At 42.7% G+C, this 16,743-nt stretch overlaps 1 protein-coding gene across 1 annotated transcript; it reads right to left on the reverse strand.

Annotated features, from left to right (window-relative positions):
* Nucleotides 1-1,301: 1,301 nt before the first annotated feature.
* LOC147662890 (uncharacterized) lies at nucleotides 1,302-3,425 on the reverse strand. Its single transcript, XM_086950818.1, has 3 exons — nucleotides 3,350-3,425; nucleotides 1,864-3,265; nucleotides 1,302-1,695 (listed from the first exon to the last, which is right to left on the reverse strand). Exons 1-3 carry the CDS (start codon nucleotides 3,423-3,425, stop codon nucleotides 1,302-1,304), a joined length of 1,872 nt encoding a protein of 623 aa, XP_086806944.1.
* Nucleotides 3,426-16,743: the final 13,318 nt, after the last annotated feature.

Here is a 16,743-nt window from a genome sequence, read left to right on the forward strand (position 1 = left end):
CAAGTTGCTGGATGGTGCCTGGTTGCCCAGGGTGGTCACTCCTTGGTCACAAGGGAGATTCTTCAGTCTTCAGCTCAGGTGAATGTCGAAGGGTCCAGAGTTTCGTCTTCAGTTCGATTCCAGGATTAATCTAAAGTCTCCTGGGTCAGCTCCTATCTTTATACAACTAAAGCGGGCTGGATTACCTACTAGGTCCCTCCTACGGGTGGGACCAGGAAGGGGTGTGGTTACACACCCTTTCCTTTCTCCAGTTTCGCGCCAGAGCTGGGGCAGGGTTGCCCCAGCAACCGGTTTGAACTGGGGTATGCATGAAGCACCTAGAGTGCTCCAGGCAGTGTGTTTCTTTTCAACCCTCCCTGTCCTAATACACAAACTCCTGTATGGGGCGGTGCTCGCACCTCTCCAGGCAGTAAACCTATTGTCCAGGCCTCCCTTGCTGGAAGGACTCCCAGCAGCAGGAGGCCAGACTTGTGTCTGGGGCAGCAGCGCTCATTTTGTAATGCTGGGGCTCTGGTTAACTTTAACCGTGATCGTCAGAACTAACATGTCTTCTCCGTCTAGAAGAGTGGAATGCTACCCCCGTCTCCAGAATTGGCGAGGGGGTAGTATTCCAAAGCGTATGACACCTTACACGACATGTTTCGATAAAGCCAAATCAAAGTTAGCATTAACCGCGAGGATTATAATGCACTTAAGAGTATATAGTATGGCAATATCATAGAACAGCTATAAGGAAGTAGTTCCGAACGCTACAGACAGGCTCAGCTCATGCTAGAGCACCATCTCACATATAACCAAGCACTCTGCCTTCAGGATTGTTAAGGCCTGCCATAGGAGTGACTTATAGGTTACTATGTATCTATATGTATGTAGGTATAGGAATACTACACCTAAGCAAGGGGTAATTACACGACCGTGCCCCAGCTGAGTGATCAGCCAGTTGTGTCTATTTGGGTGGCCAGCCAGGGTTGGCATAAAACATGCTGCAGCCCCTGGTAGGCCTTGGTTGCACCTATGCCCTGAGTACCTAGGGTACACTATACAGGGACTCATAAGGAGAACCAATATCCAATTGTGTATGTACCTAAGGTACATGGAGTCCATTTTAAGGAGAGAGACGATAGCCTGGGGCCCTGAATAGCAGGATCCCAGGCCAACTAAGTTGAAAACCAGCTAAACACTAGGCAAAAAGTTGGGGGTAACCATAGTCAGATATCCACCTTCCTACAGTGTGTTTTCTTATGGCGCTTGTAACCATCTCTACCTCTGAATCTTTTCTGACATTTAGAGCACTGATAATTTTATTCACCAGTGTGGATTCTCACATGTTCAGTGAGATGAGATTTTTGGCTGAAACATTTTTGGCATTCGGAGCACTGATAAGGTTTTTCCCCATTGTGAGTTCTTATATGCGGAGTGAGACTACTTTTTTCACTGAAACATTTGTCAGATTCAGTGCACCGATAACGTTTTACCCAAGTGTGGGTCCTTGTATGTTTAGTGAGTCTCATTTTGTCACTGAAACATCTCTGGCATTCAGAGCACTGATAAGGTTTTTCCCCAGTGTGGGTTTTTATATGCAGTGTGAGATGTCTTTTTTCACTGAAACATTTCTGGCATTCAGAGCACTGATAAGGTTTTTCCCCAGTGTGGATTCTTATGTGACGTGTGAGACTACTTTTTAAACTGAAGCATGTCTGGCATTCAGAGCACTGATAAGGTTTTTCCCCAGTGTGGAATCTCACATGTTCAGTTATATGTGATTTAAGTTTGAACTCTTTTGGGCATTCAGGGCACTGATAAGGTTTTTCCCCAGTGTGGGTTCTTATGTGCCGTGTGAGACAGCTTTTTTGAATGAAACATTTCTGGCATTCAGAGCACTGATAAGGTTTTTCCCCAGTGTGGGTTCTTATATGCTGAGTGAGACGGATTTTGACTCTGAAACATTTCTGGCATTCAGAGCACTGATAAGGTTTTTCCCCAGTGTGGGTTCTTATATGCTGAGTGAGACTGCTTTTTTCACTGAAACATTTCTGGCATTCAGAGCACTGATAAGGTTTTTCCCCAGTGTGGAATCTCACATGTGCAGTTAGAAGTGATTTACGGTTGAAATGTTTTGGGCATTCAGAGCACTGATAAGGTTTTTCCCCAGTGTGGGTTCTTATGTGCTTTGTGAGACTACTTTTTAAACTGAAACATTTCTGGCATTCAGAGCACTGATAAGGTTTTTCCCCAGTGTGGGTTCTTATATGCACCGTGAGATTGCGTTTTAGATTGAAACATTTCTGGCATTCAGAGCACTGATAAGGTTGCTCCACAGAATGGGTCATTGCATGTTGAGAAAGACTTTGTTTGTTCCAAAACCTTTTCTGGCATTCAGAGCACTGATAAGGTTTTTCCCCAGTGTGGGATCTTATATGCACTGTGAGATAGCGTTTTTCATTGAAACATTTCTGGCATTCCGTGCACTGATATGATTTCTCTCCAGTGTGGGTTATTGAATGCCGAGTGAGACTGTTTTTGTCAATGAAACATTTCTGGCATTCTGTGCACTGATGAGGTTTTTCCCCAGTGTGGGTTCTTGTATGCTGAGTCAGAGTGCTTTGATTACCGAAACATTTCTGGCATTCAGAGCACTGATAAAGTTTTTCCTTAGTCTTAGAGTGGTATCTTGTATGCTGAGTGAGACTGCTTTTGTCTTTGAAACATTTCTGACAATCCGGGCACTGATAAGGTTTGTCCACAGAGTGGGTTATTGCATGTCGAGATAGACTCCGTTTCTTACAAAAACTTTTCTGGCATTCAGAGCACTGATAAGGGTTTTCCCCAGAGTGGATTCTCATATGTTCAGTGAGATTAGATTTTTGGCTGAAACATTTTTGGCATTCGGAGCACTGATAAGGTTTTTCCCCAGTGTGGATTCTTATATGCTCAGTGAGATTGATTTTTTGGCTGAAACATTTGTAACATTCAGAGCATTGATAAGGTTTTTCCCCAGTGTGGGTTCTTATATGCTGAGCGAGACTGCTTTTTTCACTGAAACATTTGTCACATTCAGTGCACCGATAACGTTTTACCCAAGAGTGGGTCCTTGTATGTTTAGTGAGTCTCCATTTGTCAATGAAACATCTCTGGCATTCAGAGCACTGATAAGGTTTTTCCCCAGTGTGGAATCTCACATGTGCAGTTAGTAGTGATTTAAGTTTGAAATCTTTTGGGCATTCAGAGCACTGGTAAGGTTTTTCCCTAGAGTGGATTCTCATATGTTCAGTGAGATGAGATTTTTGGTTGAATCTTTTTTGGCATTCAGCGCACTGGTAAGGTTTTTTCACAGAGTGGATTCTCATATGCTCAGTGAGATAAGATTTACGCCTGAAACTTTTTTGGCATACTTTGCACTGAAAGTGGTTTCCCCCTGTGTGCATTCTGTCAAATTCTGTGAGATAAGATTTATGGCTGTATCTTTTTGGACACAGGCAACTTTTTTCCCCAACTTCGGTTATTTTGCCTCGATTTTAGAGTCGTGCTTGTTTAGATAATGTTCAGCACTTATCTCTAAAAGAAATTGTGTGTAAATTTCTCAACACTTGAATTGAGCAAAAAATGTCGGGAAGCAGTCCTGTAACACCTGTTGAAATTTTCCTAGCAGATAATAGTCTTTAGGTCATAGCCTCTCCGGCAGCAACTTAATTTGTGACTGAAGTTTTTCTCAAATCGATTTGTATAGGTTCTTAGCAATACAGTAATAAGGTGTTAGTCTGATATTTAATGATTAAACTGATAAGTACCTTTTTGTACTGGTGTACTGGCAGTAACTGAGGGCGTTAGAACGTGCAGAGTACTATTGTGGATCATTAGTCGCAGAACATCAGTTCCTTCTACCCTTTCTAGGTTTGGGGTAAGGTTAAGGTTTGTAGTTCTGAAGATGAGGATTTATTTACATTAGCTATAGCGCAACGGTACTCCTTTAATCCATTTTTATATTTAACAGTTGTACATATCACTACTGCACAACAGATAATGTTGAGGCGATTTACATAGAATTACAGAACAGTACACAATAAAAAGGAAACAATCTGAGATGGTCATTAACGCAATAAAGTGGTGAATTTTTAAGGTTTTCGCAAGAGTGAGCTGAGTGGGTCAAGGTGTTATACCCCGAGGCAGATAGTCTCAAACTTGCATAACTGGTTAAAACGGTTGTTGAACAAAGGTGATTTTCCAATCTCTTAGTTGTTAACGTGTCAGCTTCGGAGTCTTCTTTCAGCGTCTTTTCTTTGATGGTATGCAGAAGAAACCTTTAGTTGTAACTTTTTATGCAGTGTCTGCTTCCTCTCTAGAATTACATGATGCTTTAGATGAACGTTATTCTGTCATGCTGAGGCAATTTGTCTTTCTGATAATATTTCAGATGAGGATGCTGAAGCGGTCTTTCACATTATTTCTGATGCTGTGTGCACAGATATGGCTTTGCTCTGGGTTAATGAAATGAAAAATTAGAGACTTCACTTACAGGTATAGTACTTTCCTCACCACACTTAGATTTTTGGAAATTGTTTAAACGTAGAATGCTGGATGTCCTTCAGTTTTTCAAAATAATCCTTCTTATGGCACTGACATTCAGTTGCTTAGTGCTAAATCTTGCTTTCTTCGTCCGTAATTTCAATCACCTATAGTATTAAAATTAAATAGTTAATACATGTGCATTTCCAAAAATATAATTTACAAGCCAAATCAGTGCAGAATTTTGAAAATGCTGAGCTGTTTTTCAGACAGAGCAGAGTGTAGAATGGTAGCATGAGAGTAATTGGATGTAGGAGTGAGGATTTGTAGAATTTTCAACATTTTATTAAGCTCACAAAGGATACATGTACCCTATAAAGTTGCAACATAGAATCCCAAATGCAGATCTGAAAGTCATATGGACTGGCACCAAACAAATATTAAAAAAAATATATACTATTAATTAATTTGCAATGCAGATTTCTGGGAAGGGAATGACTCCTCCACGGACAACAGGCGTTTTCCCCTGCCCTGAGTTACCACCTACTTATATCTGGTTTCCTGACTTTTGAGTTTTGGCCTCTGCCTCAAGCAAATCTATTGTGTGCTGCGAGGACTATGCCTAAACATATCCCTCAACTATGGTCCACTAACTGGGGGAAACACACAATTCTTCCCTCTGTTGGTGTTCACATTTGTTGTCGGCCTGTGATTCGGCGTTGAGTGCAGAGCGTATCGATTAGAGCCGAGGGGCAGAGCCGAAGAGGAGTTGACGAGCAAGCAGAGCGGCCTGGGACGACTGCCAGGGTTTGTTTTGTGACCACTTCCCGCTTCACCCGCGTCTGGTTATACGGGCGCTTTAAGTTCCACAGATCTGCTTTGGGGGCAGGAACGGACGCTGCCGGCACCGCGGTGCTAAGTCGCTTGTGGTGCTGCTCGTGCAGCGGCTGCTGCAAGGCACAGAGGAGCCTTGGCCTGACACCTGATTTATGTCAAAAATGTGTTCATTCATTTTTTTTTCCACAGTCCACAGGCAAAAATTACATCATCACTTGGTCCCACGCAGGGGATCAGAAAGCCTCAACAGAATTATAACAGGTGGACAAAGTGCATTGATTAATATAAACCAGCTCCTCCTCTTATTAGATAAGTCAAATGAAAGATACAGCTTCTAAGTGCCCCGGAGCTGAGACAGAGAGATAAAAAGAAAAAAAAGAAGATCATGCAACTTTGCTAAGCCAGCAGATAGGTCTAAAGAAAACTTAACGGCCTTCTGTAACGGTAATTTCTCCAGGTTGCTCCACCGAGGTGTTGTATGCGGAATAGCCAAAAAGCGTGGACAAACTCACCCTAACATGGGATAAGTAATTATGAATCTAACAAGGAACAAAGATAAAAAACACAAAAAAAATCCACCCCCCACCCCATCCATGGTGGCGGTGTGTTCATACTAACGAGAGGTTGGTCGACACTGGGATTGTGATCAAAACTGGAAGAGATGGCGGGCTTCGATGGTGGAGGGACACCCGCAGACGGACGGCCCTGGGAGAGGAAGGAGACAAGGGGGTCCCATTTAAATTCGAAATTCTTATAATTATCCCTGAAAATATCAGCCATAGGCTAAGCAGTCTCCAAAGACGAGAGTGCCATAGTGAAATAGCTGGAGCCTCCCTTCTCTTCCAGGCGGCTGCCAAGGTGACCTTAGCTGCCCCACAGGCACCACTCTTAAAGTATGGGACTCAATTTCGGGCGACGACAGGTGGACTTCTTTTCCATCACCATTCAATCCAATCCAGCTTTCGCCCGGCCCAACATGAGGGACCCTTTGATGCCTGGAGAAGGGGAGGCTGCTTAGCTCTAATACATTTGTTCCACAATTTTGATCCCCTTACTTTTGATCAATGTCAAAGGGACTTTGAATTGAAGAACACGGAAAGATATTAGTATATCCAATTGATACCCTGGGCCCTCACACCTCAGATACGGGAGGCTGCTACTCGACCTCTCACAAAATTTGAGGCCTTTCTCACCAAGACTGCTAACATGAAAGGGGTGATCTCATTTATCTATAGCTTCCTCCTTAAAACAGTGCTTTCCCCACGCCCCCGGTATTTGTCTATGTGGGAAGACTTAATTCACTGTTTTATTTCCGATGAGGAATGGACGCATCTATGGTCCGACATCGCACGCTTCAATCATTCCTCAGATTTTACGTATACACCAAGCATTGAGCAGAGCAGAGCTGAGCAGAGGAGTGGAGGGAAGTGCTACATTTGCCGTCTGAAGGTGGACTGGCTCTGGATCCCGCTCTTGCTCTTGAACGATTGCCAGCATTCTCCCTTGTACTCTTGACAGCGATGAATAGCAACGAACAAGCAATGAACAGTGAGTTGTGAGTGACAAGTGGCAAGAGGTGTATGGCATGTGGCGAGTAGTTAAGGTTGATCGGTCCGTAAGTCGCTGAGCCATTTCAGTCTGTAATAAGTCTGTAATACAAAATCTGAGAAATTATGCAAAGGGGAAAGTGACAATAGACTTTGACCCTGTTGAAGCACACCTCGACCCCTGAATTACTCTGCATGCCTAGACTACAGCCCAACCGGGAGCCCAGATATTAATTAATTGATTAATTAATTAGTTAAATAAATAAGTAATCAGCAGCACCGGCGAATTCTGTATCGAGGTGTGTTTTGGGGGTGTTTTTCCCCTTTGAGGGGTTAGGGGGTGTTTTTGTCCAATCAAAGCACCCTTTGGTCTTGTCACTGGCCCGTTTAATTCTCTGAAAGAAGCAAGACTTCTTCACCTTAGAGGGTGTATTATGAGGTAAGGAAAGGAGCGGCCACCTTTCCCTCCTATCAAAGGGAAAAGAAAAATACAACAAACACTAATATTAGATACGTTTAAAATAAAACAGACAGGTGACGTATAGTCCTTTAAATCATCTAAGGTCCATACATTTGGGAAACTGGGAAAGTCGCCGTCAAAGTTTGATTTTATGAAAGATCCAACTGGTGCTATGCTAACATTGCTAACTAACCCATGTGTTCTTCAAACTCCAATTAAACCACTGAGTAGAACAAATATTATATCCCCTAATCAAGGAGTAAGTGAACAAGGCCACCCTGAGTCTGAAGCTGAAGTCAAACAAATGTCAAATTCAACTAAGGACCAAGTCAACCATTGGGGTCAAATAACGGACCTAGAGATGTTAACTATTCCACTTACTGGTCGTTCACAACAAGAGGACGCAAAATGCACAAATCTAACAATGGGAGATACTCAGCAATTACTACCAACTAGGCATCCAATGCCAATAGAAGTGCAAGTAAAAATCAGACAGCTAACGGGATAGGGGAACCATCTAATTTGGGACAACTAAATCAACGAGAGCAAGAAGCTCCAAATGAACTAAATGGTGGGGTGAAAATCATAAGGGAAGCCAATACCCCACTGAAATCGGATCTTACTCTGTCTAAAATAAATTCAGTTAAAAACAGGACAAGCCGAAAAGGACGAATACAACAGCAACTCAGAAACTCTGCAGCGCTGGAGTACTCCATATCAAAAAGACGTTTTGAATAGTAGTCCACAATTCATTAATTCTTGTGACGAGGACATGATTTTCAAGGACCACAAAAAAAGAAGTATGAGGACCTATCATTCATAAATGGGCAACACCATAGCCCAGGTACTCAGGTACCAGGAAGTGGGAACGCGGGAGCAATTTGGGATTCTTTCTTCAAAACCTCGCAATTAACTCTGGAAGCTTTAACATATCAGTCCAACAAAAAGGAGATCCAAATAGATCTCGAGTGCTGCGTCATCCTCTGTTGCCGGAATTGAGCAGAAGATAACACAAAATAATCTAATAGTAAGGGCACAATCTCAGCCAATATCTACGTATGCAGAGTGTAGTTGTGCCCAACTAATTAACAAACTAGCTACCATTCCGGATATTTTAAAAACAATAATTGACGATGTAAAAGGGAATTTTCCTAATGTGGGAATTCAACCCATCAAGACCGACTGCCCCTCTAAAGATACAATAAAATGTAAAGACAATACTGTTGTTGTTAAAGAAAAAATAGATGATAAAACAAAAGATCAAGAAGTGATAAACCTATGCTCGACACAATCAACAATGACAGACGCAGCTCCGGACGTTCATCTATCAAAAAGACAGAGGACAAAAATACGGAAAGCAAGAAATAAGCTTCTAAAAGTATAAAAAAATACAAATGCATCAGATATAGTGAGATTGAACACTGGAAACAACCATGACCAAATATCATATTGTGAAGGTGAGGGTAAACAAATGTCTCCAACAAAACCCTTCTACCCTCTATTTAATAAGGATCTAACGGAGGTGCAAGCAGTTATAAAAAATAAATGTCTAAACAATCAAGCTGATAGTATAAAAATGATAGAGAATGGGAAAATTCAGTCCTTTGAAATGCTGCAAGTGGAGAAAAGTAATAAACAGGTGGAAAATAAGCCATCACAATTGGAAACAAATAGAGCAAAGAGGGAAAGTATCAGAGGGGATGAAACAAATAGAGATTTGTTAAGTGGTGCAGGTAATTTTTACGCCGGAATATAAATCTAGGGGTAATAATGAAACAACTTGCAAACATCCGGACCCAACACGAGATGGCAGGAGTATGCGAAGCATGTGCATCTACAGCATACATGCCTCAAACAGGATTAATGGCCCCAAATCCCTGCCGTGGTATCTTGTCATGTTGTGGCTGAGTGTGCCATGTGATGTAGCAGGCTATAGTGCTTGGTGTGATTTGGTCATTTTTGACAAAGTGGCGTGCTGAACGGTTAGGCAAATTTTGAATTTCTTTGTTTTTGGGATCGTGTGATATAGTGCGGTAGCTACCATATGATGTAAATAAATTACATTGCTAATATACCATAAGGATGTGGGGTGAGTGTTATTAGGGCCGAAGTCTTGCTGATTATCTGCAGAATAACAGGCCTGGGAGGTCACTACTGACTAGAGCAGGTTAGCAGCTGCACAGGCCTTGGGCACTGATCCTATTGAGGATAATATGTGACGGGCACTGGTAACTGGAGCTGGCTAGCAACAACGCTGGCCTCTGGTATTCATTACAAGCAGGGTAACAATGCATGTCAATATTGACTGGAACTGGTTGGCAGTAGAGGTAACCTCTGGATTTGAATATTTGCAGGATTTGCAGCAGTGGTGGCCTCTAGGAAGAAGGAATTGAGAAAGCATAACTGGATATACTGGTTTATTTAATGCCGATAATTGTTTACACATGAATGCACCAACGTGCACTGATATATTACATTACCAAATTACAATATTCTTATATTAATTTGAGGTGACTTTTCACCTTAATATTCCTGCAAAGTTACATGATTCTAGGCTCAGAACCATTTTATTTAGTGATGTCCATCTGCACACTTTCCTGCATCTTGTAGTAAATTGAATATTGACAAACAGAAGTGTTATTTCCAGAAACAGTGAATTCTGCAGCTTGTCTGTATCTTTGGTCTGCACCTCATGGACTCCTCACATTCCTCTCGAGAGAAGATCCTGCCTCCTACTCATTAGTGTTGTTTCAGTAACTGTTTCTATCACGTGTTCATGTTTCATTGACTTGTATTAGGAGAAAAGTGTATAAAAATACATTGTGTAGCATTAGCATTGTATACTCCAACTTGCTCTAGGGTGGATGCTCTCGTCCATTGCAAAGACAATTGTCACTTGTTAGTTTGCTTGGCCTTTTGCTATTTTTGCATTAAATGTATGATAGATGTGTTGGCCTCCAGGTGTGTTGTGTTTTATTTTACATATCACAAGAGATGACGAGGAAAATGACAGTCCAGTATACACATTCTTCATATAAATCAACTCACAGTATACTGTTCCGGAGGTTCAGTCCCACTGACATTATCTCTAACTGAACACCATGGGAAGCATGTGCTTTTCAAACCAGTCGCCCTCTGATGCAGCGTCCTCGCTATTGGATAAGTCAATATGTTGTGAATTTTAGGAGGGTTACCGTATCTAGTGCACTCTGTTAGACAGTGCTCACCTGTGGTAGTAAGATGTTAATAGGCACCTTATCACCTATGCACGGTGCAGGGCTTTGAGTTACAGAGCTCCTCACGCTGTGGAGAAGATTAGGTCACATTTACCCATATTCCCATATTTGGTCCTGATGAAATGCCAACAGATTGCTCCATGACTACACAAGGCATGAAAAATGTTGACCTGAAGTATAGACCCCAGCTTTCCAGCAGGTCCATAGGTGATCGACACTTTCACACAGTGATAGGGGCCATTAGTTCTTCAATTTCTCTGCCACTGTTTTTAATCTCAACATGGACCAGGAAGATCACATTAACTATATTGTGGCAACTGGCCGATAGTTGATTTTATATTCAGACTTTCACCAATCACACATCTTATGACGCAACATCCTCTGTCCTACTATGCTCATCCGGCGTACTTAATAAAAGATCTCCGACAAAGTGCCCTCTGGTGGTGCCCACCAGGCATTGTAGCGCTGTCCTGGTGAGGAGTATAGCCCAATGATGAAGCAGGTCACCTTCAGGTGAGTGAACGCAACTTGCCTTAAAAGCACATGCTTCCTAGGGTGTCTGCGTTCAGTTACAGATAATGTCTCTGGGACTAAACCTCCGGAACTGTATACTGTGGTTTGATTGTGTTTTATTTTAACAAATGTACATAGTAAATATTGGTGCTTGCTTGTTTCACAAAAATGATCGGATACCTGCCTCCGAGCGCACTTCTTACAGACGAGTATGGGGTTATCATGATGCTGCTACAAGCTCCTTACCTGTGTGAGTTATCAGGATCGATGCAGGGAGCAGACCGAAACCAGCCACACATGGAGATCAATGACAAATACTGAAGATTAACAGAGCATCCAAGCTAGTGACCATTACTTAATTGACCCTGAAAATAAAAGACATGTTTTTAGTATTCTGGGGACTCATGACCATAAAAAACAAAGGTAATAAATTCAATATTGTGTCAAATACTTAAAAAATGGAACTGGATGTGCTGAATCGGATGTTGCTCCAGGTCATGCGTGACACCTTTCACCACTATTGCTTATTGGACTTGTAGTTTTGTTTTTCTCATTAAAAGAATGGGTTCTAAAGTCCCAGTGATCTAAGCGATGTTGGTTAAAATCAGAGGCCTGAGTGAGGGTGAAGCATGACACTGCTCTGCTTAGCAGTGAGATGACTGACAGTTCCCCAGCCCTTCCATTCTTTGACAGAAAGAGGCTCGTCAGCCGTTCATATTTGTTTGCAATGGGAAAGAAACTTTTATTGCAGCTTGAGTCAACTCAAGAGATAAAACCCCTGGACATGTTTAATTGACTACTGACAAACATGAACAATCAAGAACATGAGTTTCTGAAAAACTATCAAGCACCCAATCAGAATCAGCCGCCCTTCACACCCAGGAATTCTTGAGGCTTTGGAGAAGGTGAATTGCACGTGGTATAAGAGGAACACTACATCGACTCAAAGCTCACTTCTCAGGGATGTACTGAACTGCCAGCCTCATGGCACACTTATCCAGCTCTTCACCTCCTCCTCAAACTGTTGACCAGCTATCAGGGCAAATGAGCCTGCAGCAAAGCATCGCTGGCTTGGTTCCACACCGGACCAGGCAAGGTGGTCAACTCCATACTCCTCCAAGTCAGCAAGCACTCTGGTCGAGCCAGTCCTATCCCCACATGAATGTTCCCCATCACAACTATTTTAATGGTACTAAGTTATGTTTCTGCCAAATGTATGAGTCAAAAAGTGAAAGATTTTACTAGGAAATGCTGAAAGAGAAATCATGACGTTTTTCAATATTTCTGAGTCTGCCACAGTGCACAGGAGCATTATTTCTCTACAGCAGCAAATCATGTATGTGCCCTGTAGAAAGCATGTTTGAATGAAACATGGAAGGCATTGCAGCCAAAGATCTGTGCAACATCATAGCAGAGTACAAGATAACTTGGGTTATTATTCCAGCAGAACGAAATGCCATTCCTAATGTGTACGTCATTTTAAAGACAAACCCAGGAAAATGTGTGATCAGTGTTGTTCTTCTGCCAGTTAAAAGACAATCTCCATTATTGTGCCAGGAAATAGAATACTATGAGAAATCCTACTCTATGGCAGGGTGCTGCCTGACACTATATTGCAGGTTACTTCCAACATAATCTGATTTATACATACATATTCCAGGGTGCTGCCAGCGATCGGGTCCGCACACAGCAGTCTTGAGCCACTCAAGTACTCCGGCGGCCTTAACACTAAATATTTGGGACAAGGTACTGAGGCATAGAGAGCTGATCATATTCCCTCTCCATACACTGTTCCAGTTACCGCGCGCACAATCATATTTGCTCTCGCCCCAGGAAGCATTGGACACAGGACGCCTGAAGCCGACGTATTGGATCTCACGAGCATGCGCTTGTGTTCGCGTACGCGTGCCCGTTTATCCCAGGGATCCTGTACCTGCACCCGCTCCGCTATTGCTGGTCCAGAGTTTAGCTGAGAAGCTTGAGGCGGCGAAACCCTGGCACCCGGCACATAAACCTTAAAATGAAACTTAAAATAAAACACAGGCCCTAAGAAGTGCTGTAGGCACCAGCTGAGTTAGAGTTGGTGACAGCACCTGGGCAGACAATTAGCCGAGGGTAGCAGGGGGCTGGAAGAGCGGAGTACACAGCGGCAAACCGTGAAATAGAGGTAAGTGAGGAGCAGTTGCCCTACATAGGTTTAAAATATGGAAGGGCTGTAATTGTTTTTCTTAATAATCAAGGACATTAAAACTAACCCAAAAGCGACGGCGCTAGTCACATGGGTACAGGTTATTGAATTGGTATTGGCAAAAGGGGCCTCGTGATCTAATCCCAGCGGAGGATTAGAATAGGGAAGTAGCATTTAAAACAGGCTATAGGATTGGTGACCTGAGGCCAGAGTGCGAGTAACGTAGAAGGAAATCTAAAAGATGGCACCGTCCCAAGCAATAACCCGTAAGACTATATTACAGGAAAAAGAATGAGATGAACATTCCAGTGGCAGGTGAAGGGAGCGGAGTAGGTAAATCAAAAGGGGCGATGAGTGAGCCAACTGGAAGGAAAAAACAAGTAGCAAGGAATGTACAATCCATGACACTAACACTGCAATTAAAAGGTGGTTCATCAGTGTCTGACTCTAACTCAATCAAAGACTTTTTGGGAAGACATATCAAGGGGAAGGATGTGTGGGACAAGGAGTCAAGTGCCGAGGCCTACCCAACCTCTGAGTCCATGGGCGAGGTTGGTCTAGCCTCTCCAAACCAGACCATATTTAACATCTCTGGGGTTTCTTTGAATCCACGGCTGTCCTCTTCGCCAAGAATGTTCCAGGGGAGCAGTCGAAAGCAATGTTGGGAGAGTTGACACAAACCAGAGGGTTAATGCCTGCATTAGTTAGACCGATTGGTGGGGAACAGGATGCGTTAGGCAGTAAGGATGAAAAGGTAGCTTTGTTAAGGGCTCCCAAGGTAAAGAAAGAGGAACCAACTGTACAAATATCCCAACAGCCAATGATTGTGAGGAAATGGGGTGAAAGGAGATATTACATGAGTGGATTCCCGAGGTCAAGGGGGAAGTGGAGATCGCCCTTAGAATAAGACAACAAATAAGACATCATGTAAGGAGGGTGAGAAGAGTGAAAGGAGAAAGGAAGGAACAAGAATGTCAAGAGAGGGAAATAATGCAAAGATCAAAGGAGTATAATGCAAAGCCGATAGACGAACGAGAAGAACCTTGGAATAGGCTAGAAAGATCAAAGATCATTAAAAGTAGTCTGGCACCAACAACGAAACGGAAAAAGGAGAAAGAGGGGAAAGGTACAAAATTGAGGATAACTACACAATTGGGACCTGGAAATCCTAGACGTAGTAAGACCACCAAAGAAAAAGATTAGGGAAACATTCCAACAAAGAGAAGGGAAGAAGGGAAGCCCGATTAATGGGAGAAATCCACGGCGTAAGGCAAGATTGTACCCCCGACTTATGGGTTTTCCTAGAACCTTCCGGCCAGGGCAAAGGCGGGAAAAAAGCCAGGAAATTAAACCCACTAAATCGATCACAACTTATATTCTCCATGTCAAAATGTGCAAGCCTCAGCAGCACTGGCACAGAGGACCTTAGAGAAGTAGGGTTTGTTACAAATAGCAAAGGGGGCGATGTGACCAAGCTCCTCTTCTACTCTGCCTTGGTGAAAGCCGCTGCAGAAAATGCCAAAAATAAGCTGCAAAAGGAGGGGATTAGATTGGTAAGAAGGGAGGAATTCAAGGGGCAGCACTTCCTTACGAATCATGCTGGACTAGGGTTAATCAACTCAAGTTGGAATAAGAACGAGGATCTTGCAATAACTATAACTGATAACGAATTTGCAAGATACTACAGATATATTTGCTGGAAATAGGTTTAATGTCCTAGCATCACCAGAATTTAGGGAGTGAGAAGAGGAGGGGTTCCTGAGTGAAATCGACTAGGAGCATGGGTCGTCACACAGCCTATCAGTTCTATCATGGAATATATATGGCTACAAGAAAATATCGACTCAGAATAATTTTGATAAATTCATTAAGAGTAATGCTATTGTCTGCCTGCACAAGACTTGGCTGTGTGACGATACCCGAGCAACCCTAGTTACAGAAGGTTTCGACGAACACTCTAAAGCAGCAAAGAAAAATACTCTGGGGAGGCCATTGGGGGCCAACTAATGCTGATTTCCACACAGATAGCTAGGAAAGTTCAGAATTTGAAACTACATTGTGATTGGGCATTAGGCTGTAGGGTCCTACTGCAGAAGTCGGATCCCTGCTATGATGGAATATGTATTATAAACGTTTATATACAGAAGGGAAAGGACAATGAATATAAGGTGAATTTGGGAAAACTGAAAGAAGATATAGAGTCTGTTAGCGTAAAGTATCAGAAGGATATATTATTGGTGTTCGGTGATTTTAATCATAGATTAGACCCCTAAAGGGTGGATAATTGGCACAAGGAATTTTTAGAATCTTATAATATCGAAGTAGGCATTTTCCCTAGAGGAGAGATCTCGCCGAAGGATGCGACTTTTACACAGCTGATGGGTTCACTGGGCATGGTGTGTGTAAATGGGAGAATGAAGCCAGATGGGGAGCAGGACACACTTTTTTGAGGGTCAATAGATGATGTGTTTTGTCAGGCCTGGTGCTTTGGGCTAATTAAAAATTTTGAGGAGGTGAAAATGAAAGGTAGCGACCATTATCCATTGAGGGCAGAATTACATCTATCAAGAAGCAAAAATAGAGAAAGGGTTTTGCAGGTACATGTGGATTATCCAAAACGGTTGACAACTAGTATAACAGAGGAATATAACGAGAAATTAAAGCAAACCCAGCAGGCTATTCCTGTAGAAGAAATTCAATTAAGAAATGGAATTGCCTGGTTTGAATTCACCATAGGCAAGCTGGTGGACACCTTAAAGAAAAAATTAAATTAAGAAAGGCAGGGCCTGGGAGACATAGTGTTAATAAAAATTTGAACACCTGGTTTGACGATGAATGCCGGGTAGCCAAGGCACAGATTAGGCAGAATGCGAGAAGAATAAGGGTCAGGTTTAATGTGGAATTATCTCTGTCCCTCCAGTTACTAAGGTCAAACTACAAAACACTAATTCGAACCAAAAAAAAGAACCTGTAAAGATAAGTGCTGGGCAAATATGTTGGAGGTAATTGAAACTAGAGATGTCAAAGGATTTTGGAAATGAGTCCAAGAAAGTGTGGGTAGAAAAGCAGGTTCTCTAGACTGTATGGTCCCTGAAGATGAATGGGTGGGCTCCCTGGGAGAAATATATGGGAAATGGCCTATACAAGAAGAGTCAAGGATGCCAGTTTGGCCACAGCTGAGGGTTGACATAAAAGAAGACTTTACCTCAAGCTATATAAAGAAAATTATAGCAAGTTTGAAGCTTACCCGCGCTGCAGGCCCAGATAATCAGATTATACGCCCAGAACAGGGGGGTTTAAAGCAGGCCACTCCACAATTGACCATTGATTTGCTTTCTGGGCCATAGCGCGGAAGTCGATTGAAAAGCAGAGAGGTTTATTATGCTGTTTTGTGGACTTCTGCGCAGCTTTCGATCGGTGGACCGGGAGCTGTTGTGGGAGGCCTTAACTGGCTACTGT

The sequence above is a fragment of the Lissotriton vulgaris genome, unplaced genomic scaffold (genome assembly GCF_964263255.1).
Source record: "Lissotriton vulgaris unplaced genomic scaffold, aLisVul1.2 SCAFFOLD_1021, whole genome shotgun sequence".
Classification (NCBI taxonomy): domain Eukaryota; kingdom Metazoa; phylum Chordata; class Amphibia; order Caudata; family Salamandridae; genus Lissotriton; species Lissotriton vulgaris.

Excerpts from the sequence above, each read along its gene's own strand:
- LOC147662890 (XM_086950818.1), bottom strand. The coding sequence starts at position 3,425 with ATGCACACAGGGGGAAACCACTTTCAGTGCAAAGTATGCCAAAAAAGT. Across the intron at positions 3,266-3,349 it reads TAAATCTTATCTCACTGAGC|ATATGAGAATCCACTCTAGG; the intron begins ATATGAGAATCC and ends ATCTCACTGAAC. Across the intron at positions 1,696-1,863 it reads CAGTGCTCTGAATGCCAGAA|ATGCTTCAGTTTAAAAAGTA; the intron begins ATGTTTCATTCA and ends TGAATGCCAGAC.